The 24,403-nt window shown below is 35.5% G+C and overlaps 1 protein-coding gene across 4 annotated transcripts in view; it reads right to left on the bottom strand.

The window, feature by feature from the left end:
• The window catches only part of NF1 (neurofibromin 1), a gene marked incomplete at both ends in the record, with an annotated part of 273,922 nt that overhangs the window by 216,524 nt on the left and 32,995 nt on the right, over positions 1-24,403 (bottom strand). For all 4 annotated transcript variants that reach the window (XM_084237353.1, XM_084237352.1, XM_084237351.1 and 1 more), the window contains 2 exons: positions 3,096-3,179; positions 5,677-5,820. In XM_084237353.1, the coding sequence (XP_084093479.1) occupies positions 3,096-3,179; positions 5,677-5,820 (228 nt within the window). The remainder of the gene's footprint in view (positions 1-3,095; positions 3,180-5,676; positions 5,821-24,403) is intronic.

Consider the following 24,403-nt stretch of genomic DNA (forward strand, 5'->3'; position numbering starts at 1 on the left):
ATGTTCTACCCCTACATATTTCAGTATATTTAAAAAATGACATTTTCAAATACACCAAGGGAAAAAAAACAATTCCCTTGTAACAACTAATCTGTATTCATATTTCACCAACTACATCCAAAACGTCTTTCTTCGTTTTTCTTTCAATGGGATCCACAGAAGGTGTGCAGCATGGTTATTACTGTTACTTTATTTACTTTTTACTTTTTACATTTTAAATGGACCGGTTTATTAGGGAAAAAAAGAAGGAAAAAGAGAGGCACCTGCAGAGGAGAGCTGCCTTGTCATTCATTGTTCCTTTAGTCTCTATTCTAAACCTATCCGCCCCACACACACTCCACCTACATGATTTTTATTTTTTGTGACACCACTTTTTTTAATAGGCCAGATGCCTTACAAAATTTCCCACACTGCTGATTTGATTCCTAGTGGTGCAACTTAACTTGTTCTTATAGTTACTGTATTTTTTGTTAACTTATACCTAAGACCTATGGTCTGACTAGATTTAGGTTAAATACTAGATGATGTATTAGTTGATATTACATCATATCAATAGTATATAATGCGAGATGATCTCACAGTTAGTGATACCAAGTTTGATAATTTTGGTGTTCACACTGAGACTTCTACTTTGTTAAACAAGGATCTATTTAACAATTAACCAAAGGATAAACTATTCTTCAGATATACTGCTGTTCTATATCAATATCTCACTTAATTCATACATGAAAAACAATTTGGTAATACCAAATATGACAACAAAGAACAAAATTTTACATAATCATGTGCTCTGCTGAATTCGATATAGAACTGTAATCCAAGAATTTCAGGTACAAATACACTGAAATATAGACAGTAAATAAACAGAAACCACAAAAACCTGCAAAATTTAAATTATAATGACTTTTTCTAACTTACAGGCTAACCAAATAATACAGATGTTGACATTAACTCTAACACACAAGTAAGAATAGAAATGCTCAATCTTTTGAATAATGGGCATACATACAAGAACAAAAATAAGATTCCTCAAATTCTACAAAATATCAAAACCATGATATTGGTAATTACTTGTGTACTTTCACTTAGCTATTTCACTAGCTATTTCAACTACTTCTTACACTGCTTCAACTTATTTTCATCTAAAGATGAAAGTCAAGTGATAATCATAAAATCAATTGAGGAAAATTGCTCAATAATAAAAATATTTTTAATTGTTAATTTAATGAAAAAAAACAACATTTTCAAGAGTAAAGTGAAGTCATATATATTTTATGTATTATACAAATTATACCATGCCCACTAAGAGTTTTAATTAGGCTATTTCCAAAGATTATCAAATTAAAAAGGTGCCAATGTCAATGCTCATTCCCCAAAATATATTTACTATCAGCCTTGGCATGACATGTTAACGGAGAAAAGCTATGTACCCAAAGGAGCAATTAACTACCCTACCCCACTCAAACATAGGTGTGGCTGATAAACATGTATTTACAATCAAATAACTGATTCAAGAGAAGTTTAAAAATGGTCCTTCTTCACAGTTCTATGATCCTATTTAACAAACCTTTTGCTCTTTCACATCATTTTATGAAGAGTAATAGCATATCACCAACTGAAAGCAACAAGCTAAAGCAGACCTATCCCATCCTCAATTTAAGTAGAAAACTTATAAAAAATTTGGCAATTTTGAGACATAGCCAAGATTCATTTATAAGCTTAAGACATTATATTTAGATTTTGTGACCTAAATACTTCTCTTCCCTAATGATACACAGTTGTGTGAAATTGTTTCCAAATCCCTATCTTACTGCTCCCCAAACATTCCCACCACTCCTTCTTCTCAACCCGTCCATTCCACCTAGGTCTACTATTGAGACCAATTCTAATATATGGGAAGAGAGAAATAATTCTGAACAAAAGCAAAAGGTATGCCACTGCAAGAGAGAATGTAAAAAACAAGTTAACTCCAATACTTAGTTAAAAGATAGATCTATAAATGGAGGTATTCAAAATGAGTCGTAAGAGTATGGCTATGGAGTTAAGGCTGCTGGAGGCAGGAAAGGGTGTGGGTGAGAGCTTGGGGGTGAGAGATTAGGGGTGAGAGGGCCATGGCCTAAGATGGAGGGCTGTGACTGCTTTGATGGTAGGAGGAGTATGGTGGCTTGCATCTGAGGTGTGAGCCTGTTCCCCTAAATCATATAAAGCGTTGTAAATCGTTTCCTCAATAAAGAAAAGGTGTTTTTAAAAAAGGGAAGTCAAAACAAGAAATGATGGTAATAAATGTATATGTTTATATAAATTCCTGCCATGTTTTAAGAAGAATTAAGGCTGCTCAAGTATAGAAACATTTTGCTTTATACAACAGAAATATTCTTGAAACGATTCTAATTAAGTACACTGAGATAACGTGAGAAAATCCGAGAAAAATATTTTATACTTAACTACTCCACATATCTATACGTTCATATTTACACATGGATGTAGGATCTATCAGTAATATAGTTCTAATATTGTTTAAGTTTTCTTTTAAAATGATTTATTAGAAAAGTAAAACATTAAAATCAGATTCCTAAGAGGAAACAAAATTACTGTTGGTCTTGCATATCACATTCCTTTTACAGCTACGCAATACCTAACAACATCTAGGGAAGTTAATTAAATCAAGTAATGACCTTTTCTCATGAAAACTTTTCTAAAAAACCAGAGAGGAGATGTGACTTAAGGTCAATACTTTTTTTTTTTTTTTAAAGATTTATTTATTTTTTTTAATTAATAAATTTTATTTTTATATTCCCCATACAATTGCAATCCCCCATTCTGACCCCAATCCCTCCCCTCCCGCCCCCCACCCCCCAAGGTCAATACTTTTTAAGTAAACAATATTAAGCATGCAAAAGATGAGAAAATAATTTTTCTTTTGAAAACTTATCTCTGTTACCAGATTAGTTCTACTGACAAAATTTATATTCATATGTCTTAGAAGCAAAAATATACATGACTATCCTCCTTGTCAATACCTATATTTTGGTATATCAGATCCTTCTCAAACTTGTATTCACAAAACCTGCCTACTTAAGAGTAGGTTTACTTACCCCAGCAAGACATTTTTCCAGTGTATCCAATATAATCAACTGAGAGAGATATAAATTTTTTTCAGCAGCTTCTCCAAATATTCTCTGAGATAAAAGATATTCAGAAAACAAAAAGTTATTACTCTCCACTATGTATCAGTACACATCTGAAAAGTGAGAAGCTAAAGGAAAATCAATAGCCTTCCATTTTATCTTCCTTACTTAAATACATTTCTTACTTAAATCTATTATTTCTGATTTTATTCTAATGCTCACGCAAAATAAATTCTCAAGAAAACAAAATGCTGACATTTATTAGTCTGTCACTAGCATTGTAACAGTAAAAGAAGATACTCTGGTTTATACTTCAAAAGTATGTGCGTTTCAGATACACAGATAGGTCTTTACCAGAATCTTGAAATGACCAGTTAACCACACTTTGATGCCACAAAATAATAAGTCTTAATTCTTACAGCAACAAATGCTGTAACACTAGCATTTACTATCTTTTTTTTTTTTTTAAGATTTATTTATTTATTTACACAAGCACTGGGTACAGTCAGAAGCGTGGAAGGGTGAGAGAATTCACCAGAGCCAGAGCGGGAAAGCAGAGCAGGCAGAAGGGCGAAGTACACTGCTGAGGGGAGCAGCGGGCGGCAGGAGAGGTCTGCGCGCCATGTGGGACCCTCCTCTGGTGGCCGGGGAGCAGCCGGGGATCAAACCGGCGCTACAGAGGCTGCGGGCAGCCTTGAACCCAGCGCTCAACCACTGCGCCACCAGGGAGGCCCATAGCATTTACTATCTTTAAAGTGACTACTATACTATTTTACCAACAGAAGATTATGGTTTCCACAATTCAATTCACCCAATAAGCTCTATATGGATGCCAATACCACAATACTAATTTTGTTTTTGTTTTGCAAAAAAGATTCTAAATATTCTAAATATTAAAATATTTTCCATTTGAGAACATGGTCACATATTTATATAAGGAAAATCCTCTGACTATGCCCAACACACTGCAATGGAAAAGCACCATACAATCTTAAATGTATTTCTACAAATTGCTTTACTTTTGTAAACTGGTCCTATTTTGTTTTGTTTTTCAGGAAATCTTGATTTTCGTCTATAAAGAGAAAATTTCTTTGTAAGGCAAAATGACAGTCTGCATTTCCAGTTTATCAGTTTTATAAGTCCATGGTATTTCCTAATCAACCTTTTAAAAAGAACATACCAAAAATGATGTGACTATGACAATGAAACTTGAGACTGACAATGTATTACAACAGAAGTCAGTTTCACAGCTCAAAACAAACAATACAAATTGAGGTTGTAAGTGCTAAAGACAAGCAGAAAAGTTCAGAGTTAATCAAGAAAATAAGGCAGAAAGAAAAAGAAAAATACCGGATGGTGTCACTCATAGCAGGAATCTAGAAATCTTAAATAAGGGGCCAGGAAAAAAGAATAACTATAAGAAAGAAAATATCAAAATCAACAAACAACTATGAACCAGAGACACTCTATGGGGTGTGGGGGGAGGGGAAAGGAGGGATTGGGGTCAAAATAAGGGGGTTGTAATTGTATGGGGAATATAAAAATAAAATTTAAATTTAAAAAAAATTAAAAAAAAAATAAATAAAAACAGGTAGCCACTGTAAAATATCAAGATAATTGAAAAAAAATAATTGTAATGATTAATTTTGATTTTATTACCTTTTAATATTTAAGTGATATTAAAGGCTATATCATTTAACTTCCAATAAAAAAAAATTCAAGTAATTCAAAAATAAAAAAGAGGGCCTCCCCGGTGGCACAGCGGTTGAGCGCTGGGTTGCGAAGCTGCCCGCAGCCTCTGCAGGGCCGGTTCGATCCCCGGCTGCTCCCCGACCACCAGAGGAGGGTCCCACATGGCGCGCAGACCTCTCCTGCCGCCCGCTGCTCCCCTCAGCAGTGTACTTCGGTCCTTCTGCCTGCTCTGCTCCCCGCTCTGGCTCTGGTGAATTCTCTCACCCTCCCACGCTTCTGACTGTACCCAGTGCATGTATAAACAAAAACAAACAAACAAATAAATAAATAAATAAACATGCCTCTATAAAAAAAAAAGAAAAGAAAAGAAAAAAGAAAAAAGAAAAGAAAAGAAATATCCAGATTAGTTGTTTGGAATTGAATATGAAGGACATTTTAGACAGGAGTTGACAGAAAGGAAAGAATCACCTGAGAAAAGAGAAATTATATAGCTAAAAGCAAAGAGAGAGAACAGTTAAAATACCTTGAAGTTTCAGGAATATGAATGGATTTTATAAAACTAAGGAAAATAAAGCCAATACAAGCTTTTGTCAGTGGAAATTACTTAATGAAATTGTTATTTGAGGAAAATTATTTCAACAATGGGTTCTCTAAGTATTACAGAATTGAACACAGGTTACAGGAAGAAGGAAAAAACATTTATCTTTATAAAATCAATCCATTTATCAATCAATTTCTATTTATATCTGGAGTCCACAGGAAATTACTTTCCATACTTTAAAATGATGCTCCAAAGTTTTAAATCAAAGCCAAACCAGAGAAAATTCTCCCACAAAACAGTAAGCCAAATACTTACCATATTGTTAACATTCTTTAAGATAGTGGTGAGGCCGCTTATTACCAAAGAAAACTTGTATTTGGAAATATTAATAAGACATTCCTTGTTGTGTTCAGTACTGACTTTGGTATGTGTGTTCTGTTGTCCTGTTTTTATTGGAAGCTGAGGGGGAAAAAAGAACATATTTAGAGTTTACACTTGAAAATAAACAAAAAGAATTTTTATTTCTCACTCAAAATCATGAGACTGTAGAAAAATTTTATCAACCAAAGTTACCTAAATTTGTATCTCAGGTTCCAATTTTCAATATATAATAGCATTTATAACAAATCTAAAATCCTTGAAATTTTCAAATTTTGCAGTTTTTCTTTCTGAAATCAGAAATTTTTCTTTTATCTTTTTTATCTACAAAATTAAATCATTTATCCAGCACTATATAAAAATTATTGTAGCTAAAAATTGTAGCTAAAAATTATTTTAGAGAATGTTTGCAAAAAATTTAAAAAGCACATGAATCTTTCCCTTATACACTTACGTCATGTATTGGACCAAGAAAATCTATGCCCAGAGCTCTAGTCAAGAATGACAAATAACTGCAGGTTTTTCAGAAATGAGAAAAGGTCTATCTTGAAAAATCCTACAAAATATAAGATTTATTCAGGTAAGATAACTACCCACAGCCACAAAGTTGAAGGAATAACAGAACAACTAACAGATAAAGCTCAGAGGTGAAAAAAAAAAATTCCTTAAGGGTCAACATTTACATTTATTTGAGAATGAGTTCAACTGCACTGCCACCTTACTCTCTACTCTGCTTAAGAGTAGCACTCAGCATTAAAAGCATCATCTATTTACTATTTAGAAGTTAGAGCTTGCTAATGCCAGTAGAGAACACTGGTGAGTTTCTTCTGTGAAACAACAAACCAACCTGAGTCTAACTTTCTAACTTTTAAAATGGTGCAACTAAAGGCAGAAAGAGAACAAGAGGCCCAAGTTTATTTAGTCAGGCAATAATAGGTGATGTACTTGATAGCAAAGAAATACTAAACAAACAAGGGGAAGCATTTTTAGGGCTTAGAAAAGGGGCAGAACAGAATTTACAGAATTACATAATGTTAGTAATAAAAATCAGAGCGAAAATTATTTGAAAGACCAAAAGAAGGGACTTCTAGAAGATGGCAGGGTTGCAAGGTAACTTATGAACATCCCCAAGTCTGTGAGAGTTTATTTTAGTGCAAACTTGACTGGATAACAGGGTCCACAGATATTTGTCTAAACATTATTTAAGGGTGTACAGGTACAACAGCAGCAAAGGAAAAAGGTCCAGATTAAAGTGTAAAAAGAAAAAGTCAAGAGTGCGCAAGAAAGGATGAGAATATATATATTTTAATTTCATTAAAAGGACAGCAGAGTGAGTTCTAGAGCCATGAAGACAGAAGACTATCCTGGCCCATACTTCCCTCCTACCAATTCAGAAAAACCAATTTCACCCCCCTGCCCCAAAAAAGAGCAACAGAAAATACTGTGATAAAATCATGTACTTGTTATGAGAAAAAACAAAAAAGGTGAAACAGAATAACACTGCAACAGAAAATAAAAGCATACCAGAAAGACATGCTTGCTGAGGGAGAAGGAAATGTAAAGATCAGCTAATTTCCATATTGCTCATAGAAGAAAACCACTAGCCAATAAATCTCCCCTACCCCTAGAAAAAAAAGGAAATTAGAATACTACATCAAGGCAACCAAGAGAACAAAAACCACAAATTGTAGGTTTCTGCTACATCAAAAGTGGTCCGGTCACCACCAGACAGGTGAAAACACATAAAGAGATACTCATAGGTTCTTTCAGTGGCTAGACACACTTGGCTTCTCCGATTTTCTTGAAAGGTTGAACTTGTCTCCCCATTGCTATTGATTTAAGGTATCTGGTTAGTGACAGTGGCTCTGATCCTCCAACACACCCTTCCACATCTTCACCTTTGCCAGTCCTCTCAAAATTGTATACTGTTATTTCTCTAATAAAACCATTATCTCATTACAAAATCTTCATCCCTGACTGAATCTAATACATAAACCTTTAGTATATGAAATATCTAAATATGTTAAGAGGAAATTACAGACCATACAACAAAAGATTCCTTAAATAAAACAACTTGTTTGTACAAACAGCAAACAGTATGACAGAAATGAGCCCAAATTCATTCAGCTGTGAAAATCTCCAGGATTTATCTTTAAATTTAAAAAATCAAGGTGTAATACATATACATAGGACGTTGCTATTCATCTAAGAAGGGGGAGGAAAACATATATATATATATATATATATATATCATCTATACTTAAAAAAACAAAGCAACAAAAGAAATGTAAAAACTTTTAAGCACTTCTTTGGAGTGAAAGGAAATAAAGTAGAGGGGTCAAGGATACCATCTATAGTCCCTGGGTTTTGTTAATTTCATCTTAGAATTGTGTAAATATGAAAAAATTAAAATTAGGCAAATCTAGAATTGAAAATTAAGCAACTAAACTGATATTTGTATCTTAATTTTTAATGGAATAATCACAAAGAGAGGAACTAATCTCAGACTTTAAATATTAAGTTGACTGTATATTCTTAGTGGAATATTTCCTAGGGACAAAACAATGAAGATAAATATATATTCTGGGATCAAGTGTTTTCCAGGTTCTGGGGTTCCTAGATGTTTCTGGGTTTTGCAGTTCCTTAGTTCTTGACTATTGCCATCCAAGAATTCAAAACCCCATCCAGCAGAAGCAAAAGCAAAGTTTATTGAGAGTCAGAATGAAAGTACAACTGGAGAGGGGGCCTGGGTGGACAAGAGTATAGGGAAGAACAACTGTGCAGAAAGTTGGGGGTCTTTTGGTTTAAATGGGGCTATTCATTCCATTCTTTCCTGGAGTGCACTGCACAGGCACTTCCAGCTTCCAGAGTGTTGGCTTATCATCCCCAGGAGCAGTTTGAGGCAGGTGTCTGCCTTCCCCCTTTGCTGCTTCTTGCTCTCCTCAGGCAATTTTTCAGCCCATCTGTTGGTCAGGGTAGGAGACTTTCTCCCCTCTAAATGTTTTTTGGTTCCTCCTGGGCTTTATGGGCTCTGGCAAGTATCTCTGAGGTCCTGGGTATAGCCAGCCATTTATTTTTCTTTTTTTATATATTAATTTTTTTATTTTTTACATCATTGTTCATTATTAAACAATATTTGCTTCCTCCCCCCACCCCAGTGTAGTCCCCATAAAGTTTCCTTCACCAATGTACCCGTGCACCATCACCACAGCCCCTGTGCTCCTCCCTCCTCCCTCTGATCCCTCTCCCTCCTCCTCCCCTGCAGTTTGTCTGATTTATAATGGTCCGTTTTTGCTTTGTTGTGTTTTGTACTGTTATTGTATTTTTTTTACACTGATGTCTTATTTGGTTCCCCTATATTCCTGCTATAAGTGAAACCATCCGATATTTTTCTTTTTCCTTCTGGCTTATTTCACTGAGCATAATTCCTTCTAGTTCCATCCACATTGCTGCAAATTGCATGAGTTTATCTTTTTTGATTGCTGAATAAATACTCCATTGTGTGTATATATATACCACATCTTCTTGATCCAGTCATCGATTTTTGGGCATTTGGGTTGTTTCCAAGTTTTACCTATTGTAAACAGTGCTGCAATAAACATAGGGGCACAGGTGCTCTTTTGAATCCACTACTAGGGATCTACCCAAAGGACATTTATTTTTCTTTTAGGCATTGCCGGGCTCTAGCCTATCTAAGCAAGGACATGAATAATTATGTGATATGTAAATGAGTCCTAAGGCAAGTTAGGGCTAATTAGGCAGCTTCAGGGACAGTGCAGGCAGAACTTTGGGAGAATTAAAAAAGCTTCCGTGATAAGGACAGAGACATTCAGGTGGGCTAATGAGGACATTAAATTTAAGGCTAATGCAAATAAATTTTAAGAGACCTTGGACAGGGGCAGTGAAAGAAAGATAAGAGCTGTAAAGCTGGACACAGCTGCCCAGGGAAGTACAGCCACTGAGAAAGAGCCAATCATAAAGATGACAATGAGGTTTTAGAATAGAGAAATAAAGATTTAAATATCCCCTAAACACAGGTCCATTCAGCTTCTTTGCCCCTCCCAGGTACAACACACCTGGGAGTCCTTGCTTTTGTTCTTTTACTCTAAATAAACTTTACTTTGTTGAACAGTTTGTTTCTCTCTGCGAATTCCTTTTTAAGGCTTTATGGAACAAGAACTTCTGTGGTGGTTCAAGATATAAATTCCCAGTAAAAGGAAGTAGGATTCCTTCAGGAAATGGCAGTACCATAGCTGAAGCAAAAACCTGTAACACCTTGTCATATCAGATAGCAAGAAAACTTAGCAAAGAGCTGAATCAAAATGATTTCAGAAGTGAATTCTGAGTAAGTTTCCAATGACCAAAAATTAAAATATTTTAACATTCGATGGAAAAATTTTTTAAATTTATTTTAAATAAACTGTTTAAAAATGTTTTAAATAAAATGTTTAAACATCAAATGTTTAAATCCATACTTCTACTTCCATGCAAGACAGTAATTCATCACAAAACAACAAACTCCTTCCCCCAAACTTACACATGTACAAAAAGATAAAGTAAAAAAAAAAAAAAAAAAAAAATCTGTGTAAAGATTTTAGGAAGTTACTGAAAGAAAGAGAAGTAGAGAGAACAAGATCCTAAAAAAGGGTGAAATGCTGATAGGTAAGGTGATCTTCTGCAGCTGTTTCACCCCCTCACCCAGGGAATTTAAGAAATCTGGATCAAAACTAAAACTGAAAAACAAGGCTTTTCCCAAGCAAAATACTTCTGTTGAGAGAAAAAGAAATCACTGGAGATTTTGGTTGTAACTGAGAACAAAAGTGACAAAACCATAGACTTCAATGGGTCTCAAATACATAATTGGGTGGAAAAGGGTGAGAAGTCAAGCCAGTAATTTCTGGAAAGCAGAGAATAATTTTAGTCCCACAGTTTCAAAAGGACCAAAGATTAACATCCACCACCTTAGTGGCGGGATCATCATAAATACATAAAGATACTCAGTTCTCAATTATAAGGCCTAGAGAGTTATAGCCTATATAAACAGGGAAACCCACAGCAACTGAAACACTTATACACTACCAGTGTATTAATTAATTTGGAAAACTGTTGGGTAAAAATTGGTAAAATGGAACATACACATACTCAGAAATTTCATTATGTATATACCCAACAGAAATGTATACACATATTCACCAAAAGATACAATGTTTATAGCACTGTTTTCATAATTTCCTGAAACTGAAAATGCTATAACATACATCAACATCAAAAAAGTTACCAAAAAAAAAACACTGATATACACAAAGAAAAACTATACAAGAAGAATAAATGACACCTATAAATTGATTTCACAAATACAATACTGAGTAAAATAAACTAGAACTAAAGATCATTTACCATATGATTATGTTACAGAAATTTCAAAATATGCTAAGCTCAAGTCAGGATAGTAGAGACTTTGGAAAGAGCACATAATGACTGAAAGAAAACACAGAGAAGGCGAGACTTTATGATTGCTAGCACTGTTTTTATTTCTTGACTGTAACTGGTGGCACTGGTATATTTACTTTGAAAACAAATGTTTAAACTGTATATTTACATATATCTGTGTCTTTTTCTACATGTATAGGTCAACAGAAAGCTTATTTAATATATAAATTTGAGTTCATAATCAAAACTTGAATATAAAATTTTATAAAGATAAGGTCATTCTACCTAAGCAGTAAGACTGAGACAATTTTTTTCTTTTCTTTTACTTTAATGAATTTCCTCTCCCAATTGGAAAAAAATAAACTTTTTAAAGTATTTCATGCTACTTTATATAATCTTTGTATATTGTGGTAGAAATGTAAAGAGTCTATGCTACAGGAAGAAAAGTAATCAACATTTAATTATGATCTGTGTTAATAAACTGTTAGCTAGTTAAGACTAAAAGCTTTCAACAAATAAGAGAATTCAGCAAGAGAAGGCATAACATTAAGCAAGGCACTTAGAACAATGGATAATTTGTTCCTGGTTGCACTCAGAAAATTCTTCAAAAGGTCACAGGCTAAAATCTTTTCCAATGTGTACATTTTGACCAGTTTCAAAAAGGTCCCTCAGATCATAATGGGGGCGGATTTGACTTTAAAATTCATTTAACATAACTTTTCATCTAAATGAGAGGAAAAGCAAAGAAAAATCATACCAGGAAAAAGCACTTAGATGAAAACATACTAGAGAAATAAGAACATATCAGCTCTAGCTTCCAAACATACAAACACAAACAAAGTCAGGAAAAAGTTTATCAAGCAGTCGTTTATACTTGGTTATATTAAAACTTGTCCCAAACTGGAGTCCATACCATTGGTATGTGATATGATTTTATACGACACCTAAGGATCTTCAAATTTTTTAAGTTTTACACTCATTTTAACAATGTGATTTTTAAAAAGTAACTTGAACATAAAACCTATGATTACAAAGGCACTATTCATTTGACAAGGCTAAATAAAAAAGGTAAGTCAACTACAAGTTGTTTAAGCAAATGATAAAGGATGGATATAGCTATACTGAAAATACATGAATGACTACAGTTAGGGAAACAAATGTCAATGGAAACTGTGAAAATTTATACTGAGCTCATAAAGCAGATATAAAGTTTGTGTGTGTGTGTGTGTGTGTGTGTGTGTGTGTTTAACATAGACACTATAAAGACATCTGGGGGCATAGAAACTAGCATGAAAGCAAACAAGTTTTGCCAAGAAGTGAATTAATTCCGTTATCTTTCCCTAAACACGTCTTGCTTTTAGTTTCTTCCCTTCCTGCTATTCTAAATTTACTAATCTATTCAAATTTATCCATACACAGAAGCCTAGATTCACAAATAAAAAACTTATTTATACCAGTAGTCTGTCAATAATGAAGCTCCAAAAGCAGATACCCAAATGCCCTTTACAGATTTTCCAGATCCCTACTATCAAGAGAAATATTTATCTCTATCAAACATAAATTTAAATCATACTGTTTCCATAAATGATGCTGAAACTTTCTTTTCCCCTCCTCTCAGTATAATATTGCAGTACAAAAACAATTAGGAGGTGGGATCAAGGTATGCATCCGTATGTGTCTGGGAAAGGCAGGGCAGGGATGCAGGAAACAGAGTAGGTTGAGGAGAAAATCCACAATTTATGTAGAGGAAATGCAGGATGAGCAGGGTAAGTGACTACATGTGGAGGGGATCCCAGAAAAGTATATCAAAGCATGATCAGAGTAAGAGGTGCCCATGGACAGGGTAGCCAGGAATTGCTTATTAGTATACAAGTAGGGTGAGGAGGGTATCTACATGGGAGAGCAGGTCACAAAAGTTGTCAGTCAGGGCCTCCCTGGTGGCACAGCGGGTTGAGCGCCACACTGTGAAGCTGTCCGCAGCCTCTGCAGTGCTGGTTCGATCCCGGCCAGCTGGCCAGCAAGAATCCCACATGACACAGCAGACCTCTCCTGTCGCACCACCTGCTTCCCTCAGCAGTGTATTTATGGCGTCTGCCTGTTCTGCTCCCTGCTCTGTCTGTGGTGAATCCTCTCACCCTCCCGTGCCTCTGACCAGTACCCCAGCTCTTGTATAAAAATAAATAAATTAAAAAAAAAAAAAAAAGTTGACAGAGTCAAAATGGGACAGGGAGAATTATCCCTTAGGAGGATAGCCTAGAGTGTCAATGCCTGAGCAGGATGAAGAAACAAGACTAGGGGCCTGCAAGGAATATTAAATGGTGTTGGGTTTCGGCATCATGGGGGTAGGGGAGGTATCTAACAGTGTGAGCGGAGCAAAGAGGATGTCCACACCAAAGTTAATAATAGCATAAAACAAAGTTTTTAATACAGAAAGATACAGAAATACTGAAATTAATATACAAAGACATACTTGGACAAATATAAATGCATTAAAGTCAAGCAAATACTGTTTCGGAAAGAAAGGGACAAAAGAAACATGACAACTAAATGTCACATTTTATATTGGGACAGCGGGCAAAATTTTGCATTGGGCCTGAGAATTAGATGGTAATAGAAATGTATCTACTGATTTTGAAGACATTAATTATCTGATTTTGATCAATCATTGTGGGAATTATAGTAGCATATTTTAACTTGGAGCAAAGACAATGAAGTATGCAAGGATGATAGGGTACTGTATCAGCAATTTACATTCAAATGGTTCTGAAAACAAAACGCTTTGTGCTTGTTGCTTTTCTGAAAGTAAAAGCATCATGGCCCCTTCAGGATAAATAAGAATAAAAAAGATTCTAAAATTTTGGCTGAGTTCTAACTCAATATAGGTTAAACAGGTTTTAGAGGGATGGAATAAAAAGAAAAGCTAACACTATTTATAATAGCATTCTATAAGGAAAAAGTAAGTTTCACATAAGCTTCTAAGTGAAGTCAGCATATTATCCATTCACATTTGAGGGTCATACTGCTCTTACAATAATAAAGCTTTCTAAAATCTGATGTTCAAACTCAGGATTCAGGAAGGAAAAATACTTCTGAAATATTCAAAGTAATTGTGCTCCTAACTGAAACACCATCCGCTAAACAACATTATAGAGAAGGCCCATATTTTCTATCTCCAGAAGTACTAAAATCCAGTGATCATTTATTTTTAATACAACATAGAACTAGTAACAACCACATACAAGTAAAACTAAACATGCCGGGCCTCCCCAGTGGCGCAGCAGTTGAGCCCTGGGTTGCGAAGTTGCCCGCGGCCTCTGCGGTGCCGGTTCGATCCCCGGCTGCTCCCAGGCCACAGGAGGAGGGTCCCACATGGCGTGCAGACCTCTCCTGCCGCCCGCTGCTCCCCTCAGCAGTGTACTTCGGTCCTTCTGCCTGCTCTGCTCCCCGCTCTGGCTCTGGTGAATTCTCTCACCCTCCCGCGCTTCTGACTGTACCCAGTGCATGTATAAACAAAACAAACAAACAAACAAACAAACAAATAAATAAAAATAAAAACATGCCTCTATAAAAAAAAACAAAAACAAACAAACAAAAAAAACTAAACATGCCCACTAAAAACATTTTCATTTACTTTATTCACTTTTCACTTTTCCATAAAGACTTAAAAATCACTGGTGGTATCACAAGAAACAGCATTATACATACAATTATAAGAAACTAAGATTTATAATCCAATAGGATCCACAATCTATAAATATCTAACCCAATTTTATGTAGCACTCCCAAGTTGAAATGCTACCGCATAAAAACATTAAGTTATTATATTCAAATAAATCTGATGGGGGGGGGAAGGAGGGGAAAATAAAAAGAATAAAGAAGCAAAGAGGCCAAACAGGCTCAGGAATGTGGGAAATCTCATTCTACAATGAAAACAACGTACAAATTTACTCATATGAAAGCAACAATTTACTCAAGCGCTAGTTTAATTGACTTCTATTTCTAGATATCAGATACAGTAGGCTGAAGAAGTAGATCCCACCAATGCAGTGTGGGGCTATCTCTGGAGTGACTTCTTTATAGTCCCATCTCCCTCAGCGGTTGATCATTCTAAATACCAGAATGTGGCAGAAATGATGGGTCTCTTCCAAGATTAGGTTATCAAAGTCAATGCTTTCATCTTGGACAGGCTTGTACCCTCTTTCGGATCACTTGTTCTTAGAGGTAGCAACAATCATGCCATGAGAACACCCTGGTGGCCTATTGTGAGATCCACATGGCAAGGAACTAAGGTTTCCTGCCAACAATTAAGCAAGTAAACTTAGCACATCCTCCCCCCAGTCAAGTTTTCAGATGCCTGCAAACCTAGCCAACAGCTTAACTATAAACTCAAGAAACCCTGAATCAGAGGCACCGAGTTAAGCCACTCTCACATTCCTGACACACAAAAACTGAAATAATGTCTATTGTTTTAAACTGCTAAATTCTGAAGTAATTTATTTTGCAGCAACAGATAACTAAATACATTGTGAGTCAAAGTGCTAGAGGATTAAAGAGCACTAATCACAGTCCCCAAGAGAAGAAAAATAAGACTTTGTCCCCACAGATCCTTGCTGGCTACAGAAAGGATATACAAAAAGGGTAATATCTAAGTTCTAATCAAAAAGCCATTTATAACCCATTGAAGGACCACCACTGGTAAGAAAAAAAAAGTACTCCTTATATCTGAAATCATGTAACACTCCTGGTCTCTAGTTTATCCAAAAATTTTAATAGCCATTTCAAATATATTTTTAAAAAGACTGAGCACATTTTTTTTTCTTTACTGAGATAACACTGTTTTACAACTTTGTATATGAGCATCCACCATCAAAGCACCCACAGTCCTTTACCATAGATCACTGGGTCCCCTCTCTCCCCATCTTGTAGCCTCAATTCTACAGTCATATTTCAAGAGTTTGTTGTGGTTTAGTTTTGCTGATTCCTTTTTATTTCCCTTGTATTCCACATGAGTGAAATTATCCAGTATTTGTCTTTCCCTTGCTGGCTGACTTCACCTAGCCTGATCTCTCCCAGTTCCGTCCCTATTGCCACAAATGACAAGAGTTCATCCGTTTTGATAGCTGAGTAGTATTCTATTATATATATACAATACACACACACACACACACACACACACACGCACGCACCACATCTTAATGCACTGCTCTATTGATGAGCATTTAGGATGTTTCCATAACTTTGCTAGAGTAAAGAGTTGCAATAAACTATAGTAAAGAGTGCATATATCACTTCAAATTAGTGATTTTGTATTTTTCAGGTAGATAGCTAGGAACAGAATTGCTGGATCATATGGTATCTATTTTTAATATTTTGAGGAACCGTCATACTGTTTTCCATAGGGGTTGGAACAGTCTACATTCCCACCAGCACTGTGTAAGGGTTCCTTTTCTCTACACCCTAACCATTTGTTGTTTCTGAGTTTTGTTTTTCTGTATATGGGCCATTCTCCCTGGAACAAGGTAATATCTCATTATTGTTTTGATTTGCATTTCCTTGATAAGTGATGCTACACCTATTTTCATGTGTCTGTTGCCCATGTGTATAAGACTAAGCACATTTTATGCGTCAGGAGTGCTGGAGATATGTGAAGAAGTTAAGCATGATCTCTGTCCTAGCAATACATTCTCAAATGCCAAAATTTCTATACCATGAGGTATTTATTTAGTGATAAATGATTTTACGGATTTATTATACTGTTGATGTAAACCTTTGTCTTTATAAATTAAAAACTAAAGGTCTTCTATGTGATTATCCAATCTGGTAATATCCCTATATATAAATTACAAGCTAACATTTATTGAGCACAAATACCAGGCACTAAAATATTCTATAGCTCATTTAATCTTATATTTATCATTATCCCAATTGATCATTTAATCTCATTTTTTCCCACACTTCTTTCATTCTCCCACCACTTTCCTGACTCATACTTTCCAGAGATGTCACCCCTAAACCCTACAGCAGGTCTCCCATACATGTTCTGTGAGCCTTCCTGGTCTCTCCTACATGGATCTTAAAACAACCTTAATAACACATGATAAGTTATTTAGTAATTATTGTTCATGCAAGAAAGCAAGTTCCAGGGGAGTAAAGAAGGTAACTTTTTGTAACTTGTTTTATCCCCTGGAATTAAAAGTTTGTACAGATAGTAAATGCTTCCCAAAAATCAAAGTATGAATTACTGTGCTAAAATGATTCACCTATCTTCCTTAATAACCATTGTTATTACCCTAGGCTATCAGATATTCTACAGACAGGTGATTTCAAAGAAAAAAGAATCAACCATTTACTTCATCTGCATTTTACTTGTACTGTAAATTATTTCCACAATAGTCCTAATACTTCCCAATAGAGTAAAAATCTCCCATACCATAAATCACCAGCCTCTTCCCTCCACTTAGTCCTAATAATCCTGGAACCTGATATAGACAGATACAGAGAGAGAGACAGAGACAGACAGACAGATCTTCCCATGTAAGAAACTAGGCAGTATTTTCCTTTAAAGACTGCCCAAAGAGAAGAGCTACATTTAGAGGGTTTCCAACAACTGTTTCACCACATACATTAATTTCCAATGATCTAACATTTAAGAGAAAATATTTACAGTAAGAACAGACAGCCTGGAATCACACAGAATAAGTGATGCCTGTTATTTATATAAGGTAAAAGGAACTGCTGTTAATATGAAGTAAGGGAACCAAGTAAATACACACAAATTAATTTTGATTAAAAAGACAATGCAAAAATTGGAAGAAAATCTTTCATACAAAAAAAGTTAATACTGTCGTACAAGACCTTAGGAGAAATTTTAAAGGATGCTATTTTTGAAACAGCAAGTGAGAATAAAAATAATACAAAACATGCATAAAGTTAAATATAGCAGTGTGTCAAAAGTCCCCAAGACCACCCAGATCTAGAAGAACTAGGACTCACAGTACTTGACATATAGTCACATACATGGTTTTATTGATTTATTAGACCAAAAGGATACGAAGCAAAATCAGTAAAAAGGAAAAGGTACAAGGTCCAGAGAAAACCAGATGCATGTTTCCAAGTGGAGTCACAAAGGACATGCTAAATTCCTGTAGTAATTAATGAGTTGTGAGAACACATGTGAAACACTCTCTACCAGGTAAGTTCATAAGAAACTCACTGTTCAGGGATTTTATTGTGGACACCCTCTGCCTAACACCTACCAAAAGTCCAGATACAACCTAGAAAGCAGGTTGTTCAACATAAATCAAATTTGCACAGCTTAAGCACAATGAGCCATTTTTCTCAATGAATAAGAACCTTTCCAAAAATTCAAGTTCCCAGATACCAATCCAGGGCCAATCTTGCAAGCAAACCTTTCTAAGGATTAACAGTCTCAGTCCTGCTATGTTAACTCTTCACAGATAGCTAAAACAAAACATTAAAAAGCTGAAGAATAAAGCAGAGACGCTTTACAGGAAAAAGAAGGAAAAATACTATGAGACAAAAAACTTTCTTAAATTACATGATCCAATTTTAACATGTGAAAAGGAGGGGGAAATGATATGAACAAGGAAGGAAGAAATTACCAAAGAAATAATACAAGAAGTGTATTACCCATGAGGATCCACATGAGTACCCATTCTGAAAAAGACATATTTAGATGTCCAAGTACATTTTATTAGACTGCAGAACAACAAGAACAAAGAAACAAAAATTACAAGTAGTTCTAGAAATGAGAAAATTAAAAACAGGTTGTTTACAATATTATAGGAACCAGAATAGCATCAATCTTAGTGATAATTTAGAAGACAATGGAAAAATGCTTTCAAAATTCTACTGAAAATGTATTTGCATTCTAGAACTTATATATGGACAATCTATCAAACAATTAAAAAGCAGAATAAAGATATTCTTAAACACATAAAGTATCAAAAATTATGTCTTATGTACCTTTTTATTTAGCAAGCTAGTGGAGGATGTGCTGTAAATGAGATCCACAAAACAGGGAAATCAACACAAGAGAAGTAATGGGACTTTCCAAAATGACAATGACAGAAGAACCAAGGCTGACAGATGCACACATAGCCCAGCAGGCAGCCAAACCTAACAAGAGAATGGGAGGAAGTCCTCAGGGAAAACAATCTCAGTAACTAGATGAATGGGCTTGATGCTGTATGAAAAACACTTGAGAGCATGTTAATGATATATAAAGAATTAACAATAGGTATATCAAAAATAAAGCAAATGGAAAAAAAGTGGTAATTACTAACATTAGGAGGTAGAAGTTGTACAAAAAGTGTAATATAAAAAAGGACACAGTAGTACATTATTTGGCTCACCCATGAAACATATTATATAAATTTCGTAACTGTAGTCCCAGAAGGAGAATAAAGATACAATATGGAAAAGGAAGCATCTGAAGAGGTAATGGCTTACCACATGACCTAGCAATCAAAATCCTTGGTATTTATCCAAAAGAGTTAAAAACATATGTTCACACAAAAATATGCAAACAAATGAATGCTTAGAGCAGTTATATTCATAATTGTCAAAACTTGCAAACAACCAAGATTTCCTTCAGCAAGTGAACAGATAAACTGTGGTACATTCAGTCAATGGAATATTAATCAGCGTTAAAAAGAAATGTTATCTTGGGGCATCCCTGGTGGCACAAGGGGTTAAGCCTCAGCACCATCAAGCTATCAGTAGCAACTGCAGCACAAATTCGATCCCCAGAAGGGATCCTAACCCACATGGGGCAGTAGAATTCTCCTGTCCTACCCACTGCTCCCCTCAGCAGTATATTTCAGTCAGTCTGCCTGTTCTGTGCCCCACTCTGTCTCTGGTGAATCCTCTCACTCCCTACACCTCTGGCCTACACCTCAGCACCTGTGTGCATTAATAAAGAAATCTTTTTAAAAAAATGTTATTGAACCATGAAAACACATGAAGGGAACTTACTTGTATATTACTAAGTGGAAAATTCAAACGGAAATAAATAAAATATATTTCAATATTCAGAATCAATATAAATGGGCTAAACCCTACACTTAGATGGAAAAAAACTTATCAGGCTGGTTATATACCTGTAGCTTGTAAGAGATAAACTAATATAAGGGTACAGAAAGATTGAAGGTCAAAGAATGGAAAAAGAGCTACCGAGCAAACATAAACTAAAAGAAACCTGGAGTTAAGAGGCAAAAAGCTCTAGAAATAAAGAGGATCACTACATAATTATACAAGTTCCAGATCACATGGAAGATATTCTAACCCTCTATGAACTTACACTCATATCAACACTTGACACATCTACAAGAAAAAGTTATAAATTCACTAATATGGTGAAAGGGCTTTTTTAAAAACAGATCTATCAGTAATAAGACCACAGTCAAAAAAAATTAGAATGTAGAAGTTAAACTGATTAATGAATCTGATCAAACTAACATATAAAAATACCCAAGAACTAGGAATCACATTATTTTCAAGAACACATGTAACCTTTATAAAATTGGGGCTGTATTGTTTGTAATAGATCCCAAGATGGTCCCCAATGAGCCTTGACACCAGCTAGCCTTGCCCTGTGTAATCCTCTCATTCCCAGTCTGTGACAGCCGGTCTGTATGACCAATGTAATAAGGCAGAAGTGGACTGTTTGTTACTCTCAAGGGTTATGAAAGACTTTGATGTTGGTTTTTCCCCATCACTAACTCTGAAGGCTGCTAGGGACCACCTTCAACCAGTCCTATGGGAACATGTTATTTTCCAGATCTTTTGCAAACATTTAGCAAAGAACTGAGGCACCTGCCATCAAATGTATAAATGAATTAGCTTGGAAGCAAACCTTTCAGCTTCAGTCAAACTTTCAGATGATGGCAGGTACAGCCAAGAGCTTGACTGTTATGTAACCTCATGAAAGACTAAATCAGAAACCTCTAAGGTGCTACTAATTTCCCATATTCAAATTTTATTATAATAAATTTCTCTTGTCCAAAATGACTACATTTGGGGTCACTTGCTATATAGCATTAAATAACTAATACAATGCTCAAAGGCCACTAAGATTGACTTGAAGTTTGAAAATACTGAAACCACACAAATCATATTTGTCAATCACAATACATTAAGAAATGAATAACCAAAGGAAAACTCCTTAAAATCAAGAAACACTGGGCAAAAATAATGGAAAACAGAAAATATCCAGAATTGAAAATAATGAAAAGTTAATTATCAAAACTGGGATACAACTAAAGCAGTACATGATAAATGTACAGCTTTGATTACTTACACTTAAATAAAAAAAAATCAAAATTAGTGTGTTTAAATCCAACTTTATCATTTTTTACAGGCTTAATCCACTTTTTGTTTTTTTGCTACAAAAATTATGTGGTTGCCACAGCTGGAGCCTGTGTCCTCTACACAGAGAAACTATTTTGTGGGTCTTCCCTCCTGATAGGGAGATGTGGGGAACACAGTCCTTTTCCAGAGGTCAGGGATGAAGCAGTTCTAGGTTTTACAGTATCGAGGGCGGCCTTGGCAAAGTTGCCTAGGGTGGCACTGCAGCCTCTGGCAGAGGTGCCGCAGTCATTGATTGCAGCCATCATCACCAGTTTCTTGGGCACAAGGGCAGAGATGATGCTAGTGCCCCTGGGAGCAGGGATGAGGGCAACCAGCACAGAGCTCCAACAGCCAGTCACACTATAAGGGGGAATACTTAATACCCAGACCAATGTGTCCATTGTAATCCTTCATGGCAACAAATGCCTGGAACCTGGTCCTGGCCCTGCTTTTGCACAAGCACAATCTTCAAAACTTTGCCCTCGAGGGATAGTCCCCAGAAAAAAGTCAACAATCTCATACCTTGATGGGCAAGGGAAAGTGATAGCTCTCCTCCAGCACCTTACTCTTCATGTCCTTGCCAGGCAGCCCAGGTTGGTGATGGGCTCCACTCCTCGTCCTGGGTCTTGCCTCAACAATCAACAGGGCCTCGTCCAGCCTGGACCATGGCCCAAGGGTCCACTGCCCAAGGGTCCACTGCCAAAGCCTCTGCCTCTGCACAGCTTCCACCATGGCTTCCATGGCTCCCAGAGTCCCTTGGGCTTTGGGCCCTCTTGCAACACCACCACTGTCTAACATTTAGTGTGTTCACAGAGAAGCAGCTAAATCTAAGTTTATGTCATAAAACAATCTCACAACATTAGGATGGCTACTATTGAGGAAAAAAAAAACAAGCACCCATAAAATAACAAGTGTTGGCAAGGATACGGAGAAAACAGAGTTCCTGTGCACTATTTAAGAATATGGTAAAACAGTACATCTGCTATAGAAAACAAGGTGAGGTGCTTCCTCAAAAAAATTAAAAATAGAATTAACATATGATCAAGTAATTCCATTCATGGATATATAATTAAAAGAACTGAAAGCAGAGTCTCAAAGAGATAACTGCCCACTATCTTTTATACTAGCATTATTCACAACAGCCAAAAGGTAGAAGAAACACTACTGTCCACAAACAAGAATGAACAAAGTGTTACTTATTTTGTCTTATAGAGTAAGAAATTCTGATATATGTTACAATATGGATGAACTCTGAGAACATTAACTTACTAGAAGAGCCAATAATAACCAAATGACTCCACTTTTGAGGTACCCAGAATAGTCAAATTCAGAGAGATAGAAAACAGAATGGTGGTTGCTGGGAGCTGAGAGAGGGAGGAAGTGAGAAGTGATTGTTTAATGAGATTCAGTTTTGCAAGGTAAAGAGTTGTGAACACAATGTGAATGTACGTAATACTACTGAAGTATACACTTAAGAATGGCTGATGGCAAATGTCATGTCACATATATTTTACAATTAAAAATTAAATTAAAATTAAATTTAAAAAACAGCAGAATAAACACAAGAAAGGAAAATGGTAAGAGCAAAATTATTAAAACAAGTCAATGAAATTAACAAAAAACTTTACCTTTAAAAATACAAATGAAATACACACACAAAAAAAAACAATCAAGAAAAAAGTAAACATTAGGAATGAAAAATAGAACATAACTTCAGTTCCCACAGAGATTAAACAGACCATAAAAAGGTATCATGAACTTGAGTTCAAATGGACATTCAAGTAATTCTTTTTTTTTTCCCCCCAGAAAATACAATTTATCAAACTGATTTAAGGAAAAAAGCAAGTTTGACAATTCAAAGAACAAAATCAGGGGTTTAAAATTTTCCCTGAGAGGGAATTACTAAACCCAGATGGTTTTGTTACAGACTCTGCCAAACATTGAATCAACATATAATTCCAATACTATATAAACATGCAGAGAATATAAAAAGATAACTTCTACTTCTCCAGTTGATTGTTCTACAGATAGACTAACCTTGATATGGAAACAAGGGCTATATAAGAAAGGAAAATTACATGTCAATCTTACTGATAAAATAGATGCAAACATCCTAAACAAAACATCAGGAAATTTAATCCAGCAACTTTCTCCAAAATGACACATTTTAATCAAGAACTGTCTCCAAAATGCAAGGTTAGTTTAGTTATTAGAAGTCAAAAAATAGGGCCTCCCCAGTGGCGCAGTGGTTGAGCGCTGGGCTGCAAGCTGCCTGCAGCCTCTGCAGGGCTGGTTCGATCCCTGGCCTCAGGCAAGGGTCCCACATGGCAGGCAGACATCTCCTGCAACGCCTGCTGCTCCCCTCAGCAGTGTGTTTCGTCGGTCTGCCTGTTCTGTTCCCCGCTCTGGTGAATTCTCTCACCCTCCCGTGCTTCTGACTCTACCCAGTGCTTGTATAAATAAATAAATAAATAAATAAGTCTTTAATAAAAAAAAAAAGTCAAAAAATAATAATAAAACAATGACAAATAGTATAAACAAACTAAAGTACAAAAAATTACATAATCACCTCAATAGAGGCTGAGTAAGCATTTGATGATAACATTCATTCAAGAATTTTTTAATTCAGCAACCTGGAAGAGAACGTTAATTTAATAAGAGCATTTGTTTAAAAAAAAAAAACAAAACACAAACCTGAGAACACTATATCAAATAATAAAATAATCTGAACTGAAAAATACTAACTAAAAAAAGATAACTGTACTCCCATATTCATAGCATTATTTACAATAATTTATGATAGCCAAGGCTTGGAAACAACCTTAGTGTCCACTGAGGAATGAAGAAGCTGTGGTATGTGTGT

Source organism: Talpa europaea, assembly GCF_964194135.1.
Source record: "Talpa europaea genome assembly, chromosome: 7".
In the NCBI taxonomy this organism is placed as follows: Eukaryota; Metazoa; Chordata; class Mammalia; order Eulipotyphla; family Talpidae; genus Talpa; species Talpa europaea.